We start from the raw sequence: 27771 nt of genomic DNA, 5'->3' as shown, positions 1-27771 counted from the left end.
AAGCCCTTGGCTCATCGATAACAACTATAGCTACAACTTTAAAAGAACAAAAAACTCGTACAAACTGATAACTGTTTTTTATTCTTAAAAATCTGGATTGTAAATGGTAATAAGGAATAATTAAAGATTCTGAAAAACTTGTTTTAAACTGTACTTCAAAAAAACTTGATTTGAGATGTGACTTTATTTGAGTTAACAGCCTTGGAGTTACATTTGGTGAATGAGGGACAGTGAGTATGCCTTTCAAGATCTTTTTGTCTTTCAGGAACATATAGCAGGCCTATCTTCTTCTATAGGACAGTCTTGTATGTGCAGTGGTATCAATGGAATCACGCACTAAATATTACAGTAAGCTGAGTGTTAACATGCTTAGACTAGGCACAGAATAAAAATATTAAGAATAGCTGAAGCATAAACCTCAGTACTACATGTCAGCAGATTTTTATCTCAATTCATCACACAAGAGAGAATGAGTCTTCTGTGTTTCGGTAGAGAAAAGAGTAAGAAACTGAAAGATATGTCTCCATGACCGCTAATGTTTTATTTTGCCCTTCCCCATATTCCTTTACTTTAGATATTGAAACAAGTTGTTTAGAAGAAAAAAGCAAGAGAGATCATTTTACACAGTTGGTGTTAGCCTGTTTGGTAAGTTGTAACATGCTTCTTTTGTAGCAAAAAAATTCCATATTTAAATATGACCAGAAAATTGAAACCTGCAATTTACTAGTTATTTTCAGTGGAAAAAATGTACGTAATGTAGGTCTTATTGAGTTTTTTTATAAAACGAAAATAATTAAAAATAATTTATGTATATATCTACTATATATTTATAATATAGAAATTATATTTATAATACATACATATAATTTGTGTGTGTGTGTGTGTGTGTATGTATATATATATGTATATATAAATAAATAAATGTATTTTAGAGAGTTTATTTAATCAAGAGCACCTAAATGGTAAGAGCTAGGATCCCCAAATTCAGCATACTACTTTCCCTTATAACTTAAAGCAACGTAAGGCTTTGGTTGTGTCAGGAAAAAGGGGTGTACCTGGTATGGATTTGCTTCTTGTAAAACCAAACATAGAAGATACATAATCACCAAATCAAGTGCTGTCCTGACAACTGTCATAACTGATGGAATGTTGACAGAAAGAGAACCAAGTTGAGCCAGAAACACAGGATGAACCTGGAATAGGATTGCTTTTCAATAAGCCTTACAGAAAAGAGACAAAACAAATAAATGTAAAACAGTGCTCTGTTTAAATACAGCTGAATCAATGCCTAAAATAAAAAGACAGATAAAAGAAAATGTTATTTAAGCCAAACTGGCAATATCCCTCTTTTTGTTAAAACATAGCAAATGGTTGTCAATGGAGTGTGCTCCAAGATGGAAGAGTGGAAGAGGCTTACTACTACTACTGTAACACATGATAAGAGCTTATAGGGATGAAGAAAAAAGTACAACTTGATGGAATTCCCATTTTTAAAAAATTACTAAAACTTTAAATGGTTAAATGTTAACCATCCCCTTTTAAAAGAAATATAAAAGAAAAGTTTACTTCATGAAAATAAACACTATTTTTGAAAAATACAGTACTTCAAATGAAGCATGTAGATTTTCCTTTTATTTTCCACCCATAAAACTTAATTGAGTTAACAACCCAAGCATTACCAAGTAAATCTGTTAGTTTGTTGTATGTTTTTTTTGTCAAGAGAACATCTGCACAATTATTTTCATCTTTGTAGTCAAAAGGTATGTTAGTATGAGACAAAGCAGAATAACAGCCTAGGTAGGCCAGTTACCAAATTAGAAAGGAAAAATCCTGTGGTTGGTTCTTTATTGTAAGAAGAGATAATTACTTTAACTAGTTACATTATAATTGTGCAGAATGTGTAGTCATTAGTTTCAGGCAAAATAGTTTGTCTTGTAACAGTGTGTATTCTTTTACATTCAGTTTACTCCTTCTGTTTTATTGGTTAATTCTTTCCTACAAAATAAAGGTCTTGGAGGAAAAAATTAGAATTTTTATGATCTTTAATTTGTCTTGGTTTTTCTTGATTAATAAACAATGAGATTCAAAACATGTGAAAACAACATATAGGCCATGTCTACACTATCCCAAAACTTTGAAATGGCCATGCAAGTGGCCATTTCGAAGTTTACTAATGAAGCGCTGAAATACATATTCAACGCCTCGTTAGAATACCAGCAGCTGCAGCACTTCGAAATTGCTGCGGCTCGCCACCGTTTGGCTCATCCAGATGGGGGTCCTTTTCGAAAGGATGCCTCCAACTTCAAAATCCCCTTCTTCCTATCTGCTGAAAAGGACCCCCCATCTGGACGAGCCATGCAATTTCTAAGTGCTGCGGCTGCTGGCATTCTAATGAGGTGTTGAATATGTATTTCAGCGCTTGTTTGCATGGCCATTTCGAAGTTTTGGTATAGTGTAGACGTAGCCACAGTGATTTTTGCCTGCAGGACAAATCATGCTAAAAAGAAATTCCTGTGGTTGCCATGCTTTGCAAACTCCATAGTTTTCAGTGGAGAAATACAGAATTCATTAGAAGTGTAGCTTTTCATTTGCAAGCAGTTGATCCTTTGAAATTGAGTTTATATGATATGTTTTGTATTTGCGTTACCTTTTATTTTCACTATTAATATACATACACAGATAACCTGTGGTCAACGTCACATGCTGTTTAGTTGAATAGTTTTATCAGCTGATATGTATGAGATGAACATCGCCTTCCTGTTTTCTGCAGTACCTTGTTTCAGACACTGTCCTGAAGGAGCGCCTGGATCCAGAAACACTGGAATCATTAGGGCTCATCAAGCAGTCTCAGCAGTTTAACCAGAAATCTGTTAAAATCAAGACAAAGCTTTTGTGAGTGTGTGTGGGTAGATATTTGGGGGTGCAGGTTAATGTCTTCAAATGTGGCTTTTTATCATTTATATATTTTCAAAGTTACGTTTTCCATGTTGAAATGTTTCTGAAATATTTGGTGTTTTTTAAAGTGAAATATTTTGTTGTGCTTAAATTACTCATTGGTAATAAAAGAAATGTATTTATCTTTTTGTATGTTTCAAAGATATATGAAATTTACATATATTTTTATTATAACCCTAGTTATTCTTGCTCCCCACTTTCAAATATTTAAGCCTTCCATGTTAGAAAATGCTGATTTGCAAAATACTTATAAATTACTTACATCTCTGACATAAGTATAGGGTTTTGATATGTCCCTAATCTATCTAATGCAGTGTTTTTGGTCTTTGGAATGTAGAGCTATGGCTCAGTATCAACATGTCTACTGTTTCATTTTCAGTGTTTATGTAATGCTATTAAAATTAGTTGGGATTAATTTAGCTCTCTAGAGCTCAGTCCTGCAAGGTGCTGATGCTCTCAGTCCATCCAACAAAACAGGAACAAGTTTACTTGAAACATATGAGGCAGTTGATTTAAAAGTGATTAATCACATGCTTAAAATTAAATGTAAGCTTCATGATTTTGTTAGGTACCTGTGCTCAGCACTTCAGAAAATTGGTTTTGATATTTGAAATGAAGTTTGTTTTTTGCATTCTGTAGTTTGTCTAATTGTTGGTAGTTAAGTTCTATATTTATGAAGTATTTAACCTGCATAACTTATATTAATATAAACAGCTATCTTGTGTTGAGCTGTACATCTCATTTTATAGTGTTTAATTTCTGTTTCTCTAATTACAGTTATAAACAGCAGAAATTTAATTTATTAAGAGAAGAGAATGAAGGTTACGCAAAGCTGATTGCTGAACTGGGACAAGATTTATCTGGCAATATCACTAGTGATTTAATTCTAGAAAATATCAAATCTTTAATAGGTAAGGAATTTGATGAAGTGAATATAAATAATTATTTTCAGGTGTAGTTACTTTGAATTGCTTCTGTGAGAGCCACTTTGGAGAACTTTTTTGACGTCTTTGGGGATGAGATTGCCAATTAATGGTACTAGGGCAGCATATCTCAAATACAGTCAGCAGGAGCTTTTTCTGTAGCCATGATGATCTCCGAACAGTGATTGGTGTGGTGGGGGCCTAAAAGGAGACGACAACCTATCAGACACCCCCCGCTTCTTTTTTTTTTCCCCTCCCGGTTGCTCTTGGTTGTGCCTCTGGACATAAATGGGGCACAATGCTGCAGGAACAAATTGAGTTCTGCACCCACCTCGGGACTTCAGCTTTGAGATAGTTGGGTAGGGGCCTCCAATGCAAGAAGTCGGAGTTCTGATTGCAGAGCCTCTGGTTCCTGCTTTGCGGGGTGTTGGGTGCTGACCCCCCAGTTCTGTTTAGGTGGCCCTGGCCTCTGGCTGCGAGGCAACAGATACGAGCCTCTGAGCTTTAGCTGCAAGGCTTTGGGCTGTGATCCTGGACTCCTCTGGTCATGCGGTGGCAAGTGCTGACACCAGAGACTGAGTCCCTTCCCCACAGCTGTGGCCATGTGGCAGTGGGTTCTGATCCTGGGTCTTTGGGTGCTGACCCCTGGCTCCAGCTTCTCTTTCAACCACATATCACCCAGACCCTCCACTGCCTCCCCAGACACCATATCCATCTCATCATTGTCCTGGTTCTTGCCGCCTCCCCTTCCCAGCTCCCCATCCAGGGGGCTTCCTAAAAATATATATATATTAACAAACATGTAAGTTACCACTTTTTCACAGCAGACTCACTTGTTGTCTGGGAGGTTTTGAAATGTGATACATGTATGTTTGTTAGTATTACTTAATCCCATTTCACAACCTTCCATATAGCTACTGTATGTCCTGTGAAAAATGATATTAACAAGTATAGAAACATCACTTTCCACAGCATATTTATTACCAAGTCTGCAAAAAAACCCCTACATAAATTATAATTATTTGAATATGTACATGTGCATATTTATTTATTTTTCCTAAAGTTAATTAACTATTTTAGGAGAAAGTGTCATTGCTGCCACCAGAAAGATTTGGTGACTGTACTTTGTGGCTACCAAAAAATTTGTTGAGAACTCCTACAACAGAACATAGAACATAACATATAACAACATTCCATGGCATAATCTCAGGGTTTGGTTCTGTTGGCAGAAGCTTTTTTTTTGTGAAGAGTTTCTGTGATAGTATTTATTTTGTAATTCTGTGTATTTCAATTTACTTGTGCTGAAGTAATCAGCCCAGATCTACAAGTGGTTCTCCATGATTTTTGTTTTGAACGGATATTTAATAATGCAGTTTTATGATGCTGCATTCTCCCTTTTTTAATTGGTGGGAGAGTGTAATTTAGCGGTTTCAGATTTGTAATTTTGTTACAAACAGGAAAAATGTCCACTTATAGTTGTTTGATAGTATTGTAAGTGAGTGGAATCTGTGTTGCCTGGTGAATGAACCATTCTTAAATTGCTTGTGCATGTATCAATCTTTATGTAGGCTGAAGGTTTTCAAACTGACCTTTCAGAGTATATGAGGTTATTACACAGTTGGGCTGTGAGCTCTTTAGCATCCAATCCTAAATCCTGCTGTGCCTTCATCATTTATAATAACGTTTAATATAAACATGTTTTTAATTTATGAAGAGAGTTGTCCTCAGAGGCTTGAAAAGGGTCACAAGTGGAAAAGCTTGAGAACTCCCATTTTAGACTGACTTCACAAGCATGTCTCACCTTAAAGGCTGTGCAGGTATCATAATCTTCCATCTCATTGCCCTGAAGTAAAGGAGTTTGTCATATGTGTGTTTGAGAACATGGACCTTGAGGGACAGGGGAGGAGCATACTGTGTTTAGTGTAAGACATTTTCTAATGTATAAAGGTCAAAATTTGCATACTGGAATATCAGTGACGGCGTTTGAGTGAAGCGACTCAGCAAGAACAAGAGAGGGAAATCTCAGATTATCCCACTGAAACAATTAGTTTAACATGGATTTGGGAGATTTCCACTAACAGTTTTCCCACTGTTGTAATCGTCTCCTTTCATTATAAAGTATGGTCTAGAATTAGCAAAATATCTACTGTGGAGAGCTGGAGTGAAACTGTTCTCCTTTCAACATATTTTACCTCTCTGTAATTGATCCTTTCTTCACTGTCTCCCTCAGCTTTCAGGCTTCTTCTGTAATTGATTCTTTCCTCACTTATCTCTCTCAGCTTTTAATCTTTCTCTCAGAGAACTAACAAAATGTGTTTAATATTTTTATACTAGAGAGGTTAAACTAAGCATGTCTAAGATTACTTCCATACGAGACATTTTAGTTTTATTTTCCACAAATTAATAAAATACTTAGTAAAATTGGTCGTCTAGGAGAGATAAGACATACTGAAAATCGGTGAATGAACATCTCCTACACTAAAGAAAATGCAGTGGATTAAAGAGTGTCTTAATAGTTTAAAAATAGGTCTTGCCAGGCTTGAGGGAAACAATTATATATAGGCTGCAATGGGGAGTTGAATTATACTTGCTTCTCCAAGCAGATATGCAGGAGTGTTGCAGTTTCAGGGTAACTGTACCACTACTTCCTTCTGCAGTGCATGCCAAGAATGTCCAGTCAGGTCTCGGTTCTTCAGTTGTCACTTCTTTCCAGGTAGAGGTTCTTGAACCATCCCCTTTTTCAGGACCATCCTTATGCCTTCAGGTGACCTATACAGCCAGAGCACCTGCACCCTCCCTTCTCACTGGGGAGCTGAACAACAAGTGGGGGTGGGGCTGTGCTTTGGCTTGTTGGGGCAGGGGCAGGACAGGAAGCTGGTGGCAGAACAGGTGGAAGGGGGAGCTGTGCAGCTCATCAGTCATGTGGGTTGGGAGGCGAAGAAAGGGGCCAGGGGTCTGGGAGCACCAGAGCTGGGGGGCAGTCAGAGCCATGTGGGGCATGACACTGGGGCTGGGAGCGGGGGTTGAGGGGTAGGAGATTGGGTCACAGTGTGGGAAGTGGAGCCAGGGGGTGGAAGAGTGAGGGGGAGGTGCCAGGGGATTGGTCCAGAAGGTGGGGGAGGGGCTGAGGAGCAGAGCAGGGATTAGGCTCCATGTTCAGGAGGTGGAGCAGGGGGCCAGAGGTGGCTTGGATTAGACTGCGTGCTGAGAGGTGGAACAGAGTTCTAGGGGCAGGGGACTGGGTGGCCGAATCCAGGAGGTGGGACGGAGGCCAGGGGATTGGGGGAGCTTGAGGCAGTACTGGTCTTCAGTTGTGCTGGGCATACATAGACACACCATAGAGAAGTATTTAATTTAGAGCAAAGTGGTGTCCCAAATTCAATGGTGACTCACTCAGCTGCATACTCTGCTTGTGCCTAAGGACGACCCTGACCATCTGATTGCAGGTTTTAATGCTGCCTGATTCTCTGCCTTAATCTGATGTCCCCAGCAAGCCAGTCTGCCTAATGGCCAAAACCCATGCTGTGCTTTTTTGTTGAAGGCTATAAAATAGCATATTGCTTGCTGTTACAAATTACCACGTTGCACTTTCTAAGGAAGCATATTTATTCTTAAGGTAAAAGCATTCCAGAGAGAACTTATTCGAAACTGATGTAAACACATTAAATATAACAGGAGTCACCCTTCATTTTTATGGGGCCCTAGCAGGCCAAAGCCTTTCCACCCTTCTACAAAGACTGGGGCCCTCCCTTGAACAGAAGGTCATGTCAGAAACAAGACCCTGAGCTGAGTTTAGTGTAGCCTTTCTATGGCCAAAAGTCTTTTTTGTATCAGGAAAACCCAGTTTGAACCACAGTATATGAAACGTGGGAGTGGTCCTTCTCTGGAGGTCTTGACAACCTAAATTCACCTTAAACATCACTGTTCTGCGTTCCTGGTGGTGTTGTGGCCCACCCCACCTCTGTGCAAGTTGCATTTGATCTCCTGCCCATAGTGGTACTGTAATATCCATCGGTGGGCCTTGAATAAAGGACTGAAATTGATAATACTTGAAGATTTGTGTCTTCCCTCCTTGTTAGACCTTCTGAAATCTGACACCTATCTGAGAGTGTCTGCCAAGCCAGATGAAATGAAAGAATTAACCCTTTAAGTCAAGTAACTTTTTCTTGTTTAGAACCAAAGTGAACCTTTGTAGTAAGCATTACTGGTATTTAATTAGGTCATTCCTACCCATTAGTGTTAAGAGGAACAGTTTTGATGGGTCATCCTTTATTTCTTTCATTCTTTCTTTCTTTAGCAGTATATTAAATGATTCAGGAATGCAGAAGTGGGAGCATAGAGATACTCAAATGATTTCTCAGCCTTCTGAAAAGGAGAAAGTGATTGTCTGCATACCGGGAGCCTGGGAGGACTAGCAAGTTAATATCTCTGTTTTATTAGAATTACTGTTGAAACAGTATTGGAGAAAGTGGGTATTATATTGCCTTGTTCCTTTTTAGGAAAAGTACACAAAGTTTTAAGCCACTTAAGGAAGTTTCTGAAAAAGCCAAAGCTAAATTACGGGCAGGCGCTGTCTATATCCAAATCCTGTTAGAAGCTGCCACTGTATATTGGGAAACCATTTAAGTGTGGGACTTGCTGGGGCTCAGAAAAGGGTCTTGCAACCAAAGCTAAAGATAGATTGATCTGGTTTAATTAAAATTAGAAGATTATTTTAGGCAAGAGGCCCAAATTTTAGAGACACTTAACATCAGTAGGGAAGTGAGATAGTAAGAGCCAGAGCTTACAGGCCTTTTTTTGTGTTTTAGTACTATAGAGTCTCAGCATTCACAAGGGTTCTGTGTTCAGAACCCTCGCAAATGTTGATTTTCAGGAATGGAGTGGGGTGGGGGCTCAGAGTCCCAGGAGGTGGCAGCATGGGTGCTCCCTGCCCCAGAGCCCTAGGGAAGCAGCAGCTGCTGGTGTTCCCCGCCCAGAATGCCGGGGAAGCAGCACCCACCAGTGCTTCCTGCCTTGAGCCCAGGGGAAGTGAGTCCACTCACGAATAATTGAATTGACAAATGTGACACTCACGAGTGTCGAGACCCTACTGTATTGAAGAACTAATAGCTAAATGAGATGACTGGGAAGAAACTGCTCTAGTGCCCTATGCTCTCCAAGTGCTGTGTGAATATATGCTAAAGATCAGCTTCAGATTTATCCAAGATCATTTATTTAGTTGCCTGATGTGATTTATCCAAGATCATTCATTTAGTTGCCTGATGTAGCTCATTTAGTTTTCCACTTGTTTTAGAAGATGACTGTAGGTGGGGCCCTACCAAATTCATTGTCTATTTTGGTGAATTTCATGGCTATAGGATTTTAAAAGCATAAATGTAATGATTTCAGTTATTACTGGGGTCTTGCCTAAAAGAGGGAGGGGTATACACGGCTGCTGGCAGGGGTTCTGTGTTCAGAGCTGGCAGCTGAAGAGTGACAGCTGCTGGTTTATAATCCAGATCTGAAGGCAAAGCCATCACCAGGATGTAAGGATGGCATGGTATAGCAATGCCCCCCTGAACTCTGTACTGATGCCTGCAGAGCTGGGTCTTCCATCAGTAGCCACCATTTTCCCGCCACTCCACCCTGAAATCAGCACAGAAGTAAGGGTGGCAATACCTCAGCTCCCCTAAAATAACCTTGTGACACTCCCATTTGGCTCAGGACCCCCAATATGAGAAATGTTGATTTCCCCTGAGAAATGTTTATAGCTAGGGTAAAAGCACATAAAAGACCATACTTCATGGGCAATGACGTGTTTCTCATGGTTCTAGCTATAGAATGCTTTCACTGTTTACTACAAAGAGTGTAATACCAGTCAAAATTTAAAGCACGTTTTACAGATCACTTCTGTCTTGCATAGTTCCCTTGATTCAAAAATGGTTTTCTTTTAAATATCTGTTCCTATGTAGTACTAATTAAGATATAACTACTGAAGGTCTGTTTTTCAAATAATCTTATGGCTATTAAACCAGCCATTTTGTTTTCACCAAAAACTATGTCCATGGCAATTTAAAAAATAACATATCACTCCTCAGTTTCGTAAGTATCTGATTGAGATTTGATATGTTTTGGATAACCTGTGGAGGCCTTTAAGTGTTAAGAGCTTCCAGTTTTACAGTTCCATTTTGCTTAAGGAATTACCTGTATCTCTCATTACAGTGAATGTTTTTGTTTTCCCATGACAGGTGTGATAAAAGGAATAGATTAGAAACTGAATATTTCTTTTTAAAGTTCATAATGTCTTTTCTTGCTGAGATACACAATATGTTTTTTGCTGTTAATATGCAATATATTTTAACAAAAACACTGTGTTAGATTTTAGTTTGATCTAAATTTTATTTCTGTCCCTAACTTGAAATTTTGATGCTTAGTACAGCTGTCAGCTTCTGTATTTAATGTAATACCAGAAAGCCAAAATATATACTGTTCTGTGTAGTTGTGCCTAATTATTTTGATGTAGAGAGAATTACTTTTTATTCAGAATAAATAGCTGAAAAGATTTTTCCTGACTTCTAATTTAATTGTATTAGAAAATGAGAAATTGCCAAACTGAATTTCTAATTTGTATTTTTTGTCCAATAGGTTGTTTTAACTTGGATCCTAACAGAGTTTTGGATATTATCTTAGAAGTCTATGAATGTAGACCAGAATATGATGAATTCTTTGTACCTTTGATAGAATCATACATGTATATGTGTGAACCTCAAACTCTGTGTCATATCCTTGGGTTCAAATTCAAATTCTATCAGGTAATATAGATTTATTTTGTTTTTTAATTTTTTGTTATTTAGGCATTTCTTTTGGCAACATTTAGTCCTATGTAATTAGTGATGTAAGCTTTTGGAACTTGTTTAAGGAAAAAAATCTAATTGTATTTTGTGGAGATCTTTGGTTGTAGAAGTCCAGTTTTAGAAATAATAGATTTTATGACTTGTCAATTTTCACTTTGTTTATGGTACTTTAATGTGGGATAACTTTTTTCATTAAAGTGTAACAACACGTTTTTAGAGTATGTTGTAAGAGTTTGACTGTGCTGTCTTCCATTTGCACTTATAGATTAAATGTGCAAGTTCTTACATTTATGGAAATGGCACATTCTTATAAAGAGCAGACTAGACCCATAATTTTGAGAAAAGCATTGCTGATATTTAGTTTGCTATTTCTGGAGAATCAATAATTGCATGCAGTCACTGTGAGATGTGAAAGAAGTTAACTGGCTGAATATGGTTCTTCATTCCGAATCAATATAGTAACAAAACCATATAAGATGACAGAATGAATAGCTTTAATGAAGGGGATAGACACAGCTTTTGTTAAGATGCCTGGTTTGTCTGTTTATAGCGTTCCTTTTTTTTAAAGTAAGTTATACTTTTCTGCTATATTCTTGACTGGCTGTTTTTCAAAAAGGTAATGCTTTTCTTTCAGGAACCAAATGGTGAAACACCTTCCTCTTTATACAGAGTTGCTGCAGTACTTTTGCAACATAATCTTATAGATTTGGAAGATCTCTATGTACATGTAAGATATTTGCTCAAACTAAATGTTACTAGCAAGAACAATGTTTATGAAATTGGGCTCTTTTTTCTTTAAGATGTTATCCATTTAGTTTGTATCTATATCTCATCATGCTAAAACTTATCATCATGATAAGACTTGATACTGGGCCATTTCCACCTTGCTGAATAGACCTTGTCAGCTCTGGCCCTCTTACTGGGACCCCACTCTCTAAATACCCCTCTGAAACCACCCCCCAACTCATGCCTCTGATGAAGCAGGTCTTTGCCCACGAAAGCTTATGCTCCAAAATATCTGTTAGTCTGTAAGGTGCCACAAGACTTTTTGTTGTTCTCATGCAAAAACTGTTACCAAAGAGGCATTCAGATAAAAGAATGTAGATGGCTTATGTTCTCCAGTCTCCAACACTCTCAGCCAAAATATGTCCCATACCTCCTGCGTACTTCAGGTGGGAGCAGCTACATCGGGAGTGGGCAATAATTTTTGATGGGGGCCGCTCCAAGAATGTGGTGGTAAATGGTCAAGTGCCAGTCTCTTCTGTGATATTAATGGAGGGAGGTGCAGGGCTGGGGATGGAGGTTGGGTGCAGAAGGGAGCTTTGGGTAGGGAATTAGGTGCAGGAGGGGGCATAGGATCGGAGAGGGAGTTTGGTGAGGGCAGGGGTAATGACCCTGGGGCAAGGGATTGAGGGTCCAGGAGGGACTATGAGTATGGTTTCAGGAGAAGATTCAAACCTAGAGGATGTGTCGAGGTGATGGGGTACCAGGTCTGGGATGGAGTTGTGGCTTGGGCAGAGGTTTGCATCATGACCTAAGGCAAGGGATTAGGGTACACAGTTTGGGAGGAGGTCAGTCTGGGAGCAGGAGAAGATTCTGCCCTGGAGGAAGGGAGCAGAAGGTGGGTATGGTCTGGGAGGGGGTTGTGACTGGTTCAGCAGTGCAGGAAAGGGGGCAGAGAGGGGCGGAGGTGCCAAGTGCAGACGTTAGCCACGGAGGCACTTACGTAGGTGGCTTCCTGCATTTTGTACCCCCACATGCTACTTAGAGCAGCCACTTTGGGGTCAGATCCTTCTGTGAGCACTAGGTGCCCTGCGGGGAGCCCTGTGTGCACTGCCCGCACCATAAAAACGACCCAGGCAGCTCTCATTGGTTGGTTTCCAGCCAGTGGATGCTGTGAGATTGTGCTGGAGGCAGGAGCAGCCTACAGAGATCGCTTCCCACCCCCAACTTACCGGTGCTCAGAGAAGCATGTGGTCCTTGTAGGTGGGTGCTTTGAGTGACGCGAGCATGGAAGGCAGGGAGTTTGTCTGAGGCTCCCATTGGGCTGCTGGCTGGCAGCTGCATAGGGGAGTGCCTCCTGCCCTTGGTGCTCCAACCCCTCTGAGGGAGCTGTTGTGTGCGCTCATCAAGCTAGCCAACCTGGAAAAAGAATCTCAACAATTTGCGGTGATTTGAAGGGGAGGGTATCTTCTTATTTACCTGAACTCTGTGCAGCAGAGCTCACAGTGGGGAGCAGACTGGACGGTGTGGGTCATTGTGGGACAGCTGCTGGAAATCAGCGGCAGGCGATGTAAGTAACCATGTCTGTGCTAGCCCTGCATCGACCTAACAGCATTGATCATAGATTGATTTTAATCCTTTTTTAATTATTGATGGCTCTGAGAACTGAGTATGATTCCTCAGTCTGTCTTAACTTGATTAGGGTATGTCATAGATGCACCATTCTTTGAAGAGCTGTGAGAAGTTAAAACAATAGAGTCAGAATTCTTTTCCAAGGAATAAAGTGATTTCTTTAGTAAGAAGGGATCTGGATTTTTCCCCTTCAAGATTATTTATTAAAAAGTAGTTTTAGGTTATGTTAATTTTTCTTTACTTATCTTTGATGTTATCCCTGCTTTATTTTCTCAGCTTCTTCCAGTAGATAATGCCATTCTTGAAGAACACAAACGAGAGATTGTAGAGGCGAAGCAAATTGTTAGAAAACTTACAATGGTGGTTTTGTCTTCTGAAAAGACTGAAGAGAAAGAGAAGGAAAAGGACAAAGAAGAGGAAAAAACAGAAAAGGTATTTTTTCAAATGAGTCAGTTAAAATTGTAAACTGGGTTATAGCTATGAAAAAAAAATTTGGCCTTTTAATATAGTGTATCCAGTTGTGATAAGAAGTTTAATTAGCTTTTTTTTAAATAAAACCAAAATTTGTAATTCAACTGTTTTTCCCCCACCTTAAAGCTGTCTCAACTTCTGATGCAATTTGTTACAAAAGAAACCTTTTCCCCCTAAAATACTGATTTTAGTGTTTGTTCCTGAATTCATTCAGGGTTATATATTCAGTTCTGTGATTAAGTAGTTTGATTTTCTTTTCCCCTGTTTCTTGTCACCTTCAGTAAATATCACTCAGGGGTTTCCCTGCCCTTTGTGCTGGTTTAACAAGTTTTGGTATATTAATAATCCCGGTATGAAGTGTCATCATGTAAACCACAGTTGCCTTTTAACAGTGCGTGGCTTATATATTACAAATAAACTGCCAAAAGAACATTATTTGGGTGCGAAGTGAAGCTCTCAAAAGTTAGGAATCCCAGAATTAAGGTTGTCTGTGCAGCCCCATTGCGTATTTTTCTTGTGATACAATCTTTAATTATGTGATCACAAACTGTTTTTCCCTCAGTCCTCAGAAGGGACAGTGCTTCTTTAATGAGAAGCTATTCAGTATTTTTTCTTCTCTTCAGAGTTCGGTATGTGACCCATACCTTATTTACTGTGTACTATTCAAATGCTGTGCTGAGAACAAAAACAATTATTAGTTTCCTTACAGGCTTTCTTACGGTGCTCATAATTACAAAGGGTGTTTCACAGACACTTATAAGTGGGCATATTTCCATTTTAGAGGTAGAGAACTAAGGGCAGACAGAGTAAGGTAAAGAGTATCCACTAATTTTGTATGCCCAATATGAGATACTCAGGATCTGACTTTATATAGTCAAGCATAACTCTCAATGACTTCAGAAACATTAGAGTGTTCAGCACTTCTAGTAATGTGGTCCCAGGATTGAAGTTGGTTACAGTTAAAATGAGGAGAATGCAATTAATGACCATCCATGAAACACTTGGTTTAAGTGACTGGCTGAGCATGAATGAGAGAGTGATAAAATCCAGGCATCCAAAGTGGCATTCGGAATTCACTATTCACATTACAACTTCTGCAACAAATGAAATGGGGATCTAGTAAATCAGCTTTACTGCACAACTCTTATTTGCTCCCAGAACAGATACTTTGTGTGGTAGATTGTATAAGAACATTGAGAAAGATACAGTTTAACTGCAGTGAAATAAAGGTGGTTGGATGATGGAGCTTAATGGAGAAGCTCATTGCATAAATCTTTAGCAGTGGTAGAAATTAATTTTGCCTGATAACAGGCTATTATGAACAATCAGTACAGTTGGAGCTCGCTCATCCTGCACCCTCAGGACCTGATGGGTCACAGACAAAGGAGTTTGCTGGATCCGAGAAGGTCAGTTTTGGCCCCTCTGCTGCCAGCCTCTGGGCTCTCCTGGAGGTTACCAGCCTCTTGGGCAAGCTCCTTTCCTGGCCGCTGGTCCCCTTTCCTAGCTTCCAACACCAGCGCCAACAACGGGCTCCACTTCTGGCTCCATCTGGGCTGCCTGCCACTATGTTGCCAGCCACAGGGCTTTGCTCTCTGCCTCAGCTGGGCTCTGTGCCACCAGTCTGCTACCCTGATTCTTCTCTTGGCTGCTGGCCACCTTTTTGCTGGCTCATCTGCAGTCCCAGGCTCCAGCCCCTTGGCCGACCCCTGCTCCCAAACACCAGGGCTCTCTGGTCCCACAACATCCACGGTCTGGATTTTGTTGGACCAGAGCATTCCAGACCAGAGACATTCAAGTGTAGCTTAATATTGGCAGAAAACAGTGTCCACTTTTGCCTGTGGAGATGAATTTAATATACTGAATAGTCCATTTCAGAATAAAGGTAGTAAAAGTGTGAGAGGTTACAGGAGGGAGCAATGTGGCTAAATTTGTACCTCTGGGAACTGTTCCGTGCAATGAATATTAGGGTATATCTACCTGGATAATGCTAGAGTGGCAAACTGCAGTGTGCTTCTGTAGCACTTCAGTGTAGATATGCGCTATGAGAGTAAAAGAATTTCTCCCATTGCTGTAGTTAATCCACCTCTCCAAGTGGTTGTAGGTCACCTGAAGAAGTCTTTCCTTGATCTAGCACTAGCTGCATGTGGGATTAGGGTGGCATAGCTGTGTTTGTCAGGGGCGTGAGGTCTTTGCATGTCTGAAAGATGTAGTTATGCTTGGACCAGGCCTTAGTCTTCTGTGTCCGGTGGTGAAAATATGTATTGCAGTGAGTCTGGGAAAAGAGCAGTGATCTGAAGACAGACAGATTTAGGCAAGATGTAATTAACACACTACTGTTTAGGGAGTGCACTAGCACAGTACCACTGAAGAGGCACAAAAGGCACAAAGTGACATGTCTGATAATTAAAAAAACAAACAAAAAATGTGATAGTGAATGATAAACCCAAAAAAGACAATCTGAGGTTGAGATGCAATTTTATGCCTTTAACTTGTATGAACAGAACACAGCATACATAGGAAAACATTTACTAGAAAATGGATTCTCCTTTTGATAATCATGTTCGTAATAGAAGTTAATATTTTTTAATTTTCATTAAATGCTGACTTTGTGCTTTTTGCTGTACATGAAACTAATAAAGGCACCCTCCCTGTCCTGTGATAGTGCCGAGAGCTCTCAGCTTAGAAACCATTTTGCTAGCACTTCATGCATCAATTAACAAAGTACCTACCCTCAAGTGTGTTTACAAATTAAGTGTATGACAAGGTGTGATTCTTATTTCGACAGTTATTAGTGATGAAACAGGATTTTTAAATCCTTTCTACATATTTTTGATTTCCCAGGTACAAAGTTAATCCTTCAGAGGCTGATTTTTTCTGTTCCAGGTTTTCTTCCTGTAGTATAGGAACATTCAGGAAAATACTATTTTGCTACCTTTCCACCAAATTTGTTGTACTTCTTGCTAAGCAAGAGAGTATGCTGTGTTATAGCATCACATACATTTACTGAGATTCCTAATTTTTCAATTATTATGCTAGAAAATGGTGAGTTTACTAAACATAATTTTTTGCCCTGGGATTAGTACGTCTTTGAATGGAAATGGCAATTCAATCCTAAATCTAAAAACGTCTGCATTCAAAAATTGTTTTAGTTAAATAAAAGTAGCTTAAATCTTTTCAAAGCCTGAATGTCAGATTATTAAAGAGCTGCAGATGGTGCCATGTTACCACTCTTATCTTTTCGTCATGGTGGGTTTGCTTTTGTTGTTTGTGTATTGTCTGCCTCAGAAACTGGTAAATCTCCAGAAATCCTTTACATCTTAGATTTTTTTTTACCACCGGACTTTTACCTGTCAGTTTTCTGATTTTGTTAGTGTGCTTTTATTAATACCTTGGCTCTTATTCTGATGCTTTTTCTTCCTTAGAATCCTGAAACCTATCACTTCATGCTCACAATCTGCATTCAGGATTCTGATTTGCTACCAATTCCTGCCTTAGTCAGAATCAAGTTTAAAATAACGACTTTGCCAGTTAACTTCTTTCAGTGTCTGAACTGAGAACTGTTTCTAACACATTCCAAGAACTTACCAGATATTTTGTATTTTTCTGTAGGATTAAACCTCTGAGTTATGAACTGATCAGTAAAACAGGTAGCTCACTTGCAACCTGGAGAATGCAGTCATGAAGTAGCAGAGCCAAAAAAAACAAAAGCAAAGTACTGTATTATACATAGAATAAAAATTAAAGGAAAGCAGCATTTTTCTTCTGCATAGCAAAGATTCAATGCTGTATTAAGTTAATTTGAGTTTTAAACTTTTACAAGTATAACCATAACATTTTGTTCAGTTACGAACAGTTCAAAAATAAAAACAATCTCTCTTCCAAGGCGTTCCTAACTCTGAAGTTTCATTATATTGCTTTTCCAACAGGTACCTGGGTAAAGTCCTGCAATATCAGGTCTTGAATTTTGGATTTTTCTCTTGGTTATTCTAGAAATACTTACGCACCTCTACCTCTTAATTTGGTGGTGTGTAATAGTACTATGACAATAGCCTGCTTCTTTTTCTTCTTTTATCTTCACTTTGAGGCTTTCGGTTGGTCTGACTCTTAGTTCCTTTTGAACTAAGTGTACAGATTCTTGATATTTAACGCAATACCACTTCCCTTTTTTTCCTACTTGGCCTTTCTAAGTAAGTGTATCTCTTTATACTGATATTCCACTCATGAGATTTATGCCATGAATTCTCTGACCCTAGTGATGTCATAATTTAGCTTGCATTTTAATGTTTCTAGTTCTTCTGTTTACTTCCCATACTCCTTTCATTTGTGTACAGATGTCTATGATATTGAGCAGATGTGCTGACTGTTGTCCACATTTTGTTATGTCCATATTATTATTATTCCATCAGTGCTCCCCATCCTGACATCTTGCTCTCTGTTAAGAACACCTGTTTTTCAAATATCTGCCTGTGGATTTTGTCACCTGCCCCCTTTGGGTTTAAAGACTTCTTTAGATTGGCAAGTTGGTGTACAAAGGTGTTCCTCCTCTTCTTGATGGGATTGGGACCCCATCTCTTCCCAGCATCATCTTTTGTGGAGCATCATACCATTAGCTGAGGAAACCAAAGTTCTGCCATCAACACCATCTGATATTGCCATATATTGTCTCCAGGATGCGTGTGTCGCTGACTCGGTCATTGCCCTCCATTAGAAGGATAGAAAGGAATAACACCTGTGCCCCCATCTCCTTTACCCTCACTCCCATAATTATCTCCTCAAGGTCATGCCCATTTGGGCCCTTGTGAGTCAGCAGAAGAGAGTAGTAATCAGGGGGAAAGATAAGCCTCAGCAAGATTTCTGTAACGTCTCAGATGCAGGCTCTAAGCATGTAGCATGCTTCCTAGAACATCAAATCAGGTTGGCAGATGGATGCCTAATCCCCTTCTAAATAGGTGACGATGGTCATGGACACTTTTCTCCCTCTTGAAGTAGTGGCCATGAGCCTGCCAGCCTCATGGGCAGGAGTGTCCTCTTCCTCAGCCAACGGTCTGCTCCTTTTTTTACTGTTTCCGGTACAGCATGCCTGTTTATGTTTGAGTGGGGGATCCGCATGGGAGATGAAGCACTGTCTTCTGCCTGAAGTAGTCAGTGTAGAGCAGCTAGTTCGTCTCCTTCCTCTGGTGTTGCTGTATCTTTTTTGGTAGACTAGCATCCTCCATCCTAAATGTCTCCTTGTGCATTCTGTTTTGGTGCTCCAGGATGTTACACAGATGCACCAATATGTCCTTTCATTTGAAGATGGAATATATGGCAATTTAATTTTGCTTCCCATGAAATTGTTGCGGATTCTGCTTCTTTTTGAACACTTGCTAACATCAAAGTCACAGTACGCAGCCTTGTATTTCTTCCACTATTGAAAGGGAAATTTACCTTTGCACATTCAGATCCAACGTAAATCTTTAAATAGTACTTTAAATATTGCCTTTAAAATTAAGTATGTTCTCATTATAGTGTCTATATAAGTTAAGTTCCGACTTTTCAGCTTTCTAACAGCACTTTGTACGCGGTAATGGTATTTAATATGAATTTTTCTATTAAACAAGAAACGTCCCATTTTAAAAAAACAATGTTCAGTGCTGCAAGAAACAATACTCTAGAACTAATGTTTAGAGTTGGTTGTGATTTTTATTGCTGAAGAGTGTGATCATATCTTACAAACATTTTAACTGAATTATGAAAATGTGCAATAGGAATATTTACTGTTTAAAGTAATTATGGTGCATAAGAAACAAATTATACCATCTTGCATATTTTAACCTATCTGCTACTTAAGAGGAAGCATATGGAGATTCTAGGAATGCACTACATTTTTCATTTCTATTTCTGGTTTGTTGTCTTTTCAGCCACCCGACAACCAGAAACTTGGTCTATTGGAAGCTTTGTTAAAAGTTGGTGATTGGCAGCATGCACAAAGTATTATGGATCAAATGCCTCCATTTTATGCCACATCACACAAACCTATTGCCATTGCCCTTTGCCAGTTGGTACATGTTACCATTGAGCCCTTGTACCGCAGGTAAGATGAACAGCTGTCTTGCATCATTATATGTTGTGAATTTGTTGCTCTTCTTTACATCCTCCAGTAGTTGCGAATCCCACTAATGAAAATGCAGATTCCCTGGCATGCCACTAACACCATCCTGGATGTTAATGTAGGTTGACATTCCACCTATTGTCCTTTTATACAGCGGTTCTGGATGCATGTGAATTTCACCAAAATAATTGAATGTACAAGTGAACTTTAGCTGATCAATGCTATAACAGAGGAACATGTGAGATTGATAGTAGGTAACACAGTGAACATGTCAAAAATATGAAACTTCAACAGATGAGAATCAGATACTGCATAGGGGTCTTACTGTTTTGTGCAAGTAATATAACTGAGACAGTGTGCTCTAGTAAGTACAGGTTGAATCTCTAGTCTGGCACCCTTGAGACCTGACCTTTGCCGAACAAGCAAATTTGCTGGACCATGGGAGGTCAATATTGTCACAGCATGATCAACACTTTCACTGCTTACTGGGATCTTAGAAGACATTTAGGGGTAAATTACAGCTAAATAACAGGACAGAGCACTCAGATCCAGGACTGGTGGATGTAAACAAACTTTATGGGACCACAGGAAACTTGGCCGCACCCATGGTAAGTGGTCATTTGGCTAATTAAAATCATGCCAGATTGCGGATATTTCCACACCAGAGATGCCAGACTATAGAAGTTTAACCTGTAATGGTAGATGGAAGTTAGAAGGCTGCATTCTATCTTGGGTATACTGAGGGCTGCCAATGAGGTGGTGGTGGGGAGTTGCCCTGAGGCTCTGGATCACCACTGCGGCAGCAACAGTGGTCAGCACCCATACAGCACAGTACAGGTGACACTGAGGGCTGGGTGGCTGGACTCTGGCCTTGCCCCTTCTGCCTTCCCCACTCCGTGCCTAGAACCCAGTGAAGCTAGTTGCCAGCCCTGGGTATATAGGTTTAAAAAGAAAAAGAATAACTGAATGAATCATATTGTCAGCCTAGCAATATGTAAAGAGAGGTTAGGAAGAAGGCAGATCATCAGTTCTCATTAACAAGGATAGATCAAGAAATAATGGTTTAAAACTGCTGCAAAGAAACGCTTAAACACACTCCCAGTGCTTAGAACAGAGGTTCTCAAAATTATTTTTTGCTTTGCCCCCCTTACCAGAGATTCATGTCCCATATTCACATCCTCCTTTCCCACAACTACAGGAGAGGGCTAGTTCAGCCAGCTAAATTGGCAGGGATGGTGGGTGCTGCAGCAACCTGAGAGGCAGGGTTGTTCTTCATCACCTCATATATACCCCATCAGGAGCAGGCGCCCATCTGCCCAATCCTCTCACTGTTGCCGAACCCAGTGACACTGTTGGTAGCTGCCAGGAAAACTCCAGCTCTCCTGTGCTGCTGCTTTCTGAGTGTGAGGCTACAACTTCAGCAAACCCTCCCACACATGTCAAATGTGCTTCCTCTGCAGAGTTCATGCACCTCAGAATTTCAAGTGAGGTGATGGCAACAGCCTCCTAATGGTGTCATCTGGCCAGGCCTGTCATACACTGGAGGCAGTGGCTGAGTTGAAGTTGCCTTTGCTCTCCACTGCTTTCCAGTCCCTTAACAACTTAGTTTTGCCTACATGTCACGATCCTGGGGGCAGGCCCCACGTTTGAAAACCAATGATATAGAATATCTATGGAAAAAATTAGCAATGCAATAAATTGTTATATGAGATTATAAAATTTCTGTCATTGGAGTTACCATGATTTTGCCAGGTACCCACCTATCAAGAATCAAAGCCCTTCTGTCCTGAAGCAGGGTGATAGGCAAGATAATTCAACAGTGCCTCCCAACCCTGATGTTTTGTGTTGGTGTGTAACTGCAGTGTGAGAGAAGTGTATATGTGATTGAGTTGTGGATTTTGCCCTCTGTCATGCATCAAAATGGATCTTTAAGTCTTTGACCACTCCTGCACCAACAAACCAGCCAGAGACCTCTTCTGTGTCACTGTGCTTTTTATTGAATGTGCCAGTTCCCACCACCTTATATGCAGTGCTTCAAACCTTTTGCCTCAGGGAATGCTATTTTTTTGCAGCTAGCAGAGAAGCACAGCCCGGGAATCCTTGGCTCCTTCCTTTTCCTTCCCCGCTTTCTCCCTCCCCAGTACTTCCTTCCCAGAAGCCTTATGAAGCCCACTCCAATTAACCTTCTTCACTGAAGCTTGCATGACAGAGACCTGGCTTAAGAGTTTTCCCAGCCAGGGTCCTCTCATAACTTCTCTGTCTAATTCTGTCCTCAAGTACGCATATGCAACTCTGTTGTTCATATGGGCTACACTTATGTATTTGAGGCATAATTGATTCTTGTTGGCTAATAACTGAACAATGGACAATGATCAGTCTATTGTAAGTTGATCCAGCTGCAGGGCAACATGGTCCTCTAAGCTACTGGGTCTTCACTAAGTATAATAATTTTCCCTAGCTCTTGAGCTACAGGTACATTCCTTCATTCACAGTCTCTGTCTGACTTGTGCTTCTTCCACAGGTGTGCTTGTCGCTACCCCCTTATGTGCTCCTGTGTTGAGTCTTTTTTTTTTTTTGATGGGGATGGCATGGCAGTTGAGACCATCAGTGGCCCTAGATTGTTATTTTTGTGGCTTCCTAGAGATTGTCCGTTAAAAAGTTGTCAAACACTCTGTGTCTACGCTTGTATTCCTCTTTCAAAAGCACAGATTTACATATCACATGCTTTATGTGCATAATATCTTTTTGGAAGAGATTATTTCGCCAGGAAAGAAAAGCAGTGTAGATGGAGCTCTTTCAGAAATAATCCCCATCTTCGAAATACCTCTTCTCTCTGAAGCAAAATAGGAAGATGGGCTCTTTCGAAAGAGCCCCATCTGCACTGCTTTTTTCTTCTGAAAGAATCTCTTCTGAAAAGGTATTACACAAATAAAGCATGTGATATGTAAATCAGTGCCTCATAGGCATGTTCATACTCCCTCATTTGCATTCCTCTTTCGAAAGAGGAATGCAACTGTAGACACAGCCTCTAGGTAGGGTAGTTGACTGACATACATCATAATACCTTTGAGCAATGTTAGACTTAAGTTCAGAACATAAAACAAAATAGATGTCCTCATCCAAAAGGGAGGTTAATGTACAAAAAAGAGGTCGCAGTTTGACATAGACATCTCATTCTGCCACTCTCAGTGAATATAGTATTAGTGTACAGTACCTTTCTGATCTTATGTTGATATGTTTATTAATTTTGTTTTCATATAATACTGACTTCACTACATTTCTGTGTGCCTTTTTAATTTTAGTTTAAACTTGTTTGAAAGTTTGCAGATAATAAATGTTCATCTTTGGTGTTGCTCAGGTCTGTACTGTTACCCAGTCCTGTATTATTATTATTATTATTATTTATTATTATTATTATTTTGGTGGAAATCTTAAATATTGGACAATTCAAAGGACAAGTTTTAATTAAAAATATTTCACTTAATATACTTAGATTTTACTTTAACGACAGTAATTACTTAATTTGTTGTGGGTTTTTACTGTGTTAAATACAGGATTTGCTAAAATATTTTGTGCATACTGGTTGAGATTTTTGCAGTTTTTTATTATGCAGCAGCAGAGTCCTTGTGAAGAAGAGGGGTTGGTGATGTAATCCTGATCTCATTGAAGTTAACAGCTTCCACTGACTTTAATGAGGCCATAATTTCACCAAATCAATCTAGAAGACTCTAGTACACTGCATTTTTTTAAAATAAGTAGAAGCATAGTAACTTTAAAAACAAATTCACTAATAAACTAAATTGATGGCCCCGACTATAAAAGTAAATAGTCCTCATGGAGCGTTTGAAATTTTATGCTTCTGTCTTTACAGAGTTGGAGTACCTAAAGGAGCTAAAGGGTCACCAATTTCCAGTTTGCAAAATAAGAGAGCACCAAAACAAGCAGAAAGTTTTGAAGATTTGAGGAAGGAAGTGTTCAACATGCTTTGTTATCTTGGGCCTCATCTCTCCCACGATCCTATTTTATTTGCAAAAGTGGTTCGCTTAGGAAAAGCATTTATGAAAGAGGTTGGTACGATTGAGCAACTTGTCTAAATGTTTTGATGGAAACATACTATTCGTGTATAATGACAGAAAAAGATATTTTATTAAATACTTGTTTTGTTTTCGCATGCAGAAACACAAAATGTCCATGTCCAAATGTTGGAGAAAGACAATATCTAAATGCTCCAAATAAGCATTTGCTCTCTGTTTATAATAGTTAGAAAATATCACTTGTTTTAAGAGTAAACCTCAAAAGTTTTTAACAAACTTAACCCGTTAAGGTTACAACAGGTAAGCTAATGACTAGCTTCTTTCTTTTAGCCCTTCATAGCCCTGAGTACTTCTTTACAATGTTTTTGTGTGGGTAGATATTTATGAAAAATCAGCATATAATCGCTCAAAGCTTGTGCACTGGAAGAACTGAGGGGTGATCATGAAGGTCATGACTAACAAAACAAACAAACAAAAAACCCACTATTGTGGGACTAGTTTTAGAAAATACTGTTTTTCCCCATCTCTTAGGTATCATGAAGAATAGAGAGGGATATGATTTTTCTCCCATCATCAGTGAAAATAAAAGTAGATGACAAATCAAATTCCACCCACTGGTTGTATGTGATGAAGAGCTTCTATTTTCTATCTGGACTGCCTCTGTTGCAATCCTGATGGTATAGAGGCTCCCCTCATATGCTGCTAATAGGGATAGGGTCAGTTCAGAGATCTAAGAAACCTTTTAAATCCCAAAATAGTTAATTTTATTTTTAAAGTGGACCTTTTTGGTGTTATTTTGGAGGTGGCCCTTACTTTTCAACATCATCAGCCTCCTTCTCTCGTGCGCATGTCGTGCCCCAGAGCCCCACACTTCCCACTCCCCGTTCACTCACACTGCTTTGAGAGGAGCTGCAAATTGCCTGATTCATGCTCCATTTCCCCTTCCATCCCGGAGCTGGAAAGCCATCAAAAGCATCCCATCGTCCTGCAGGCTGACTTTCTTTGTCCTTTGGAGAGTCATATTTGATGAACAGTTAGGTTTTCCCACATTGCAGCATTGAAAAAGGTCTAGGGTCATATTTTAGAATAAATATTTTTTGGGCTTCAGCATGCAAATGCAATATAGCCACTGAAGCCCCACATTGGAACCCAAGATTCAAGAGTTCCTAACCTGGGGGTTACAAATGACTGCAGATGCTAACACATCTGCTAACATAAGTTGTACTCATTCTGAGCTTACCTTGCAGTGTTATCATACCTTTTTTGGCCAAGTACCATGAGTCAAGTAACATCAAAAGCTGTTTGACTCAAACTGCCGCAATATTAATAGTATAGTTTGTTCCATTTCCAATAGTAGTTCTAACAATATTATAATAATTTTAACTTCTCCTTCCCTTATCACTCGGGTGGATGGTACTATTCATTCATGTCTTCATCAGGGTCTTGAGAAAACCTAGTGACTAAAACTACAACTTCCCTAGCACATCTGCCTTTTGCCTACTTTGGTGTAGACCAAAATATGTTGCATACCATTCAGAATATTCCTATTAGACTGCCAATACTGAATTGATGTAAGCTGAGGATTTTGTTTATGGGTCTTGGTATTTCACTTAATACACACAGACTTCATTTAGTCACAGGTTTGACCATCTGACAGAACCCTTCTGACTTTCAAGGTACTTAAATTGAGTATTTTACAGTTTCCTGTTTAGTAGTGTTAGTTTATGATGAGGCATGTAAGAATACTGTGGTTCTGGTTGCTTTGACATTTGAACCCATGTACTTCTTATCAATTTTTTTTTTGTGCCAGTACTTGCTGGTAATGAGTACCAGCCGCTCAGCAGCCCCAGCCATGGGATTGGCTGAGAGGAGTGGGGAGCAGGGAGTTGACTGAGTATGGCCCCCTACCCCAAAAAAGGGAAAAAGCTTGAAGTTATGTAATTAAGCAGCCAATAAATAGAAAATGGGAGAATTCCAGGTGAACATCCAACATTAACAGTGCCCTTTTTGAACCATGCATAAGGCAACCACATATTGTATTTTTAGATATAGTTTAATCAAGTGTAATAAGTTTTTATAGCTTTAGGAGCACATTAACTGTGTATCTTGTAACTGACAGAAGTACACACATGCAATATGCTAAAAATGCAGTGTGGTAAAATTCTTTTGGCTTTCCAGTGCAGAATATTTGGTCATGCGTAACTTTCTTACAAGAGCTATAATAGAATCCATCTATCATTCCTGTAGCTGTGCAGTCCAAACAGGACTAAAATACAATAAAAACTCCTTTTACTCACTGTGGTGCAGAAATGACGATGACGATATGCAGCTGTTAGAGTGTACTGTTTTTTTCCAGCATCGCTATTGCAAATAGAACTACACTTAGGCATAAGATGAGCCCTCCAATAAAGTCATGGTAGTGGTGCATGTACTATTCCTGTAATAATAGCTGTCACCTTAAATATTTGCTCTGATTTTGGAAAAGTCAGATCTGCCTGAGCAGAGGACGGGTATTAGTCTTTAACCTCTTTTTGTGTGGTTTTTTATGTTCTTAATGAGTAGAGCCCTACCATTATGGCCAATTTCATGTCCATGGGATTTGAAGACTGATAAATTTCACAATTTCTGCCATTTAAACTTGAAATTTCTGATCCACTGTTCCTGTAATGTGAGCTCTTGGGTGGTCGCTCAGTAGGGACTCAGATGCCACCCAGCTAATTAGAGTACCCGTTGTGGGCAGAGTGTGTTTCTATTGGTGGTGCACATCCACACATGTCTTGGTGCACAACAAATTTTATTCCATCTGTTGATGGAAGAAATTAGAGGGAAAATTGGTCCGATCTCTCCTGTGCTTCTGGGAACACCCCAGCTGCGGGTTCCTAACTGTTAGTCCTGGTGGGGTTGGGAGGGACAATACTTGTTCTCTTCCCCTGCACAGCTGCAGAAGTCTCTGCACCTTCTGCCCCACACTCACCTCTCTCCCTTGTCCTTCCCCTGAACGGCTAGTGTGAAGAATCCCCCTTTAATGGGATGCAGCACAGGGAACACGGGAGCCAAGTCTACAAGTCTCCTTTGGCTGCTACCCAGACCCAGACAGCATCTTGTAGGTAGGGGAGGTACCTGGAAGTAGATCTGTCTGGGACTCCCCATCCCACCACCAGAACACTTGGCAGGGTAGGGGCAAGTCCTGTCCTTCCCCTGCCCAATCAGACTAGGGAAGCCCCCACTGATAGGCTCTTCTAGGAGCAATCTGATTTTGTGGGGAAGGGCTTATCTGATGGTCATTCATGTGTTTTTCATGGCTGTGAAATTGGTGTGGCCCTGTTAGTAAGTCACTGAAGTAAAAATTCATATTTAATGAGCATGACGTCTATTTTACTACTAACACTTTAGAACATGGAGAACATTTTAAAAGATCTCAGCTGTATGGTTCTTTTGTTTCACTTTATAAACTTAGTTTACCTAGAAGCAAGAAGTTCAGGTGCCTATGAGGGCACACAGGGGCACTCAGCAATTAATCTGAATCAACTAAAGATGTGAATTTAAAATGGATTAGTTAAACTGCATTAAGAGGCCGTGTGTACACTCATTCATTTAAGTGAATTAAACTATACTTAATTCAGGCTACTTTTATTCTGTATGAGAGTCTCTTCACCATGAGGTTAATGAAGTTTAAATAATTCATTTTGTATGGTTTCAGTTCAGAATTACACTCAGATGCAAGCCCATTTAGAAGGTTATATCGATGTAGCCATGTTTTATAATCTGCCCTTTCCCTTCTCTTTTTCTCATAGCCTCTAATGAATTTATGTTGGTTCTAGCAGTCTTTTTTAAAACCTTCCACCTATATGGTTTACAGAATCTCCTGAGGGGTACTAGTTGAAAATGAAACACATGTAGACTTTCAAATATCAGAGGGGTAGCCGTGTTAGTCTGGATCTGCAAAAGCAACAAGGGGTCCTGTGGTACGTTATAGACGAACAGAAATGTATGAGCGTAAGCTTTTGTGGGCAAAGACCCACTTTGTCAGATGCAGGTCTGCAGACCTGCATCTGACAAAGTGGGTCTTTGCCCATGAAAGCTTATGTTCATACATTTCTGTAGTCTAT

General features: G+C 39.7%; 1 protein-coding gene across 3 annotated transcripts in view; it reads left to right on the top strand.

Moving 5' to 3' along the window:
• The window catches only part of THOC2 (THO complex subunit 2), a 92703-nt gene that overhangs the window by 15497 nt on the left and 49435 nt on the right, over window positions 1–27771 (top strand). For all 3 annotated transcript variants that reach the window (XR_012647385.1, XM_075008179.1, XM_075008178.1), the window contains exons 5-12: window positions 575–645; window positions 2771–2892; window positions 3733–3866; window positions 10503–10669; window positions 11346–11438; window positions 13343–13498; window positions 19438–19610; window positions 23500–23695. Coding sequence is in view for 2 of the 3 variants with exons in the window: in XM_075008179.1 (XP_074864280.1) it covers window positions 575–645; window positions 2771–2892; window positions 3733–3866; window positions 10503–10669; window positions 11346–11438; window positions 13343–13498; window positions 19438–19610; window positions 23500–23695 (1112 nt within the window). In the remaining variant the exon portion in view is untranslated. The remainder of the gene's footprint in view (window positions 1–574; window positions 646–2770; window positions 2893–3732; window positions 3867–10502; window positions 10670–11345; window positions 11439–13342; window positions 13499–19437; window positions 19611–23499; window positions 23696–27771) is intronic.

The sequence above is a fragment of the Carettochelys insculpta genome, chromosome 13, assembly GCF_033958435.1.
Source record: "Carettochelys insculpta isolate YL-2023 chromosome 13, ASM3395843v1, whole genome shotgun sequence".
Classification (NCBI taxonomy): Eukaryota; Metazoa; Chordata; order Testudines; family Carettochelyidae; genus Carettochelys; species Carettochelys insculpta.
Note: the sequence above shows the minus strand (reverse complement) of the source record. Positions and strands in the feature narration are given on the sequence as shown.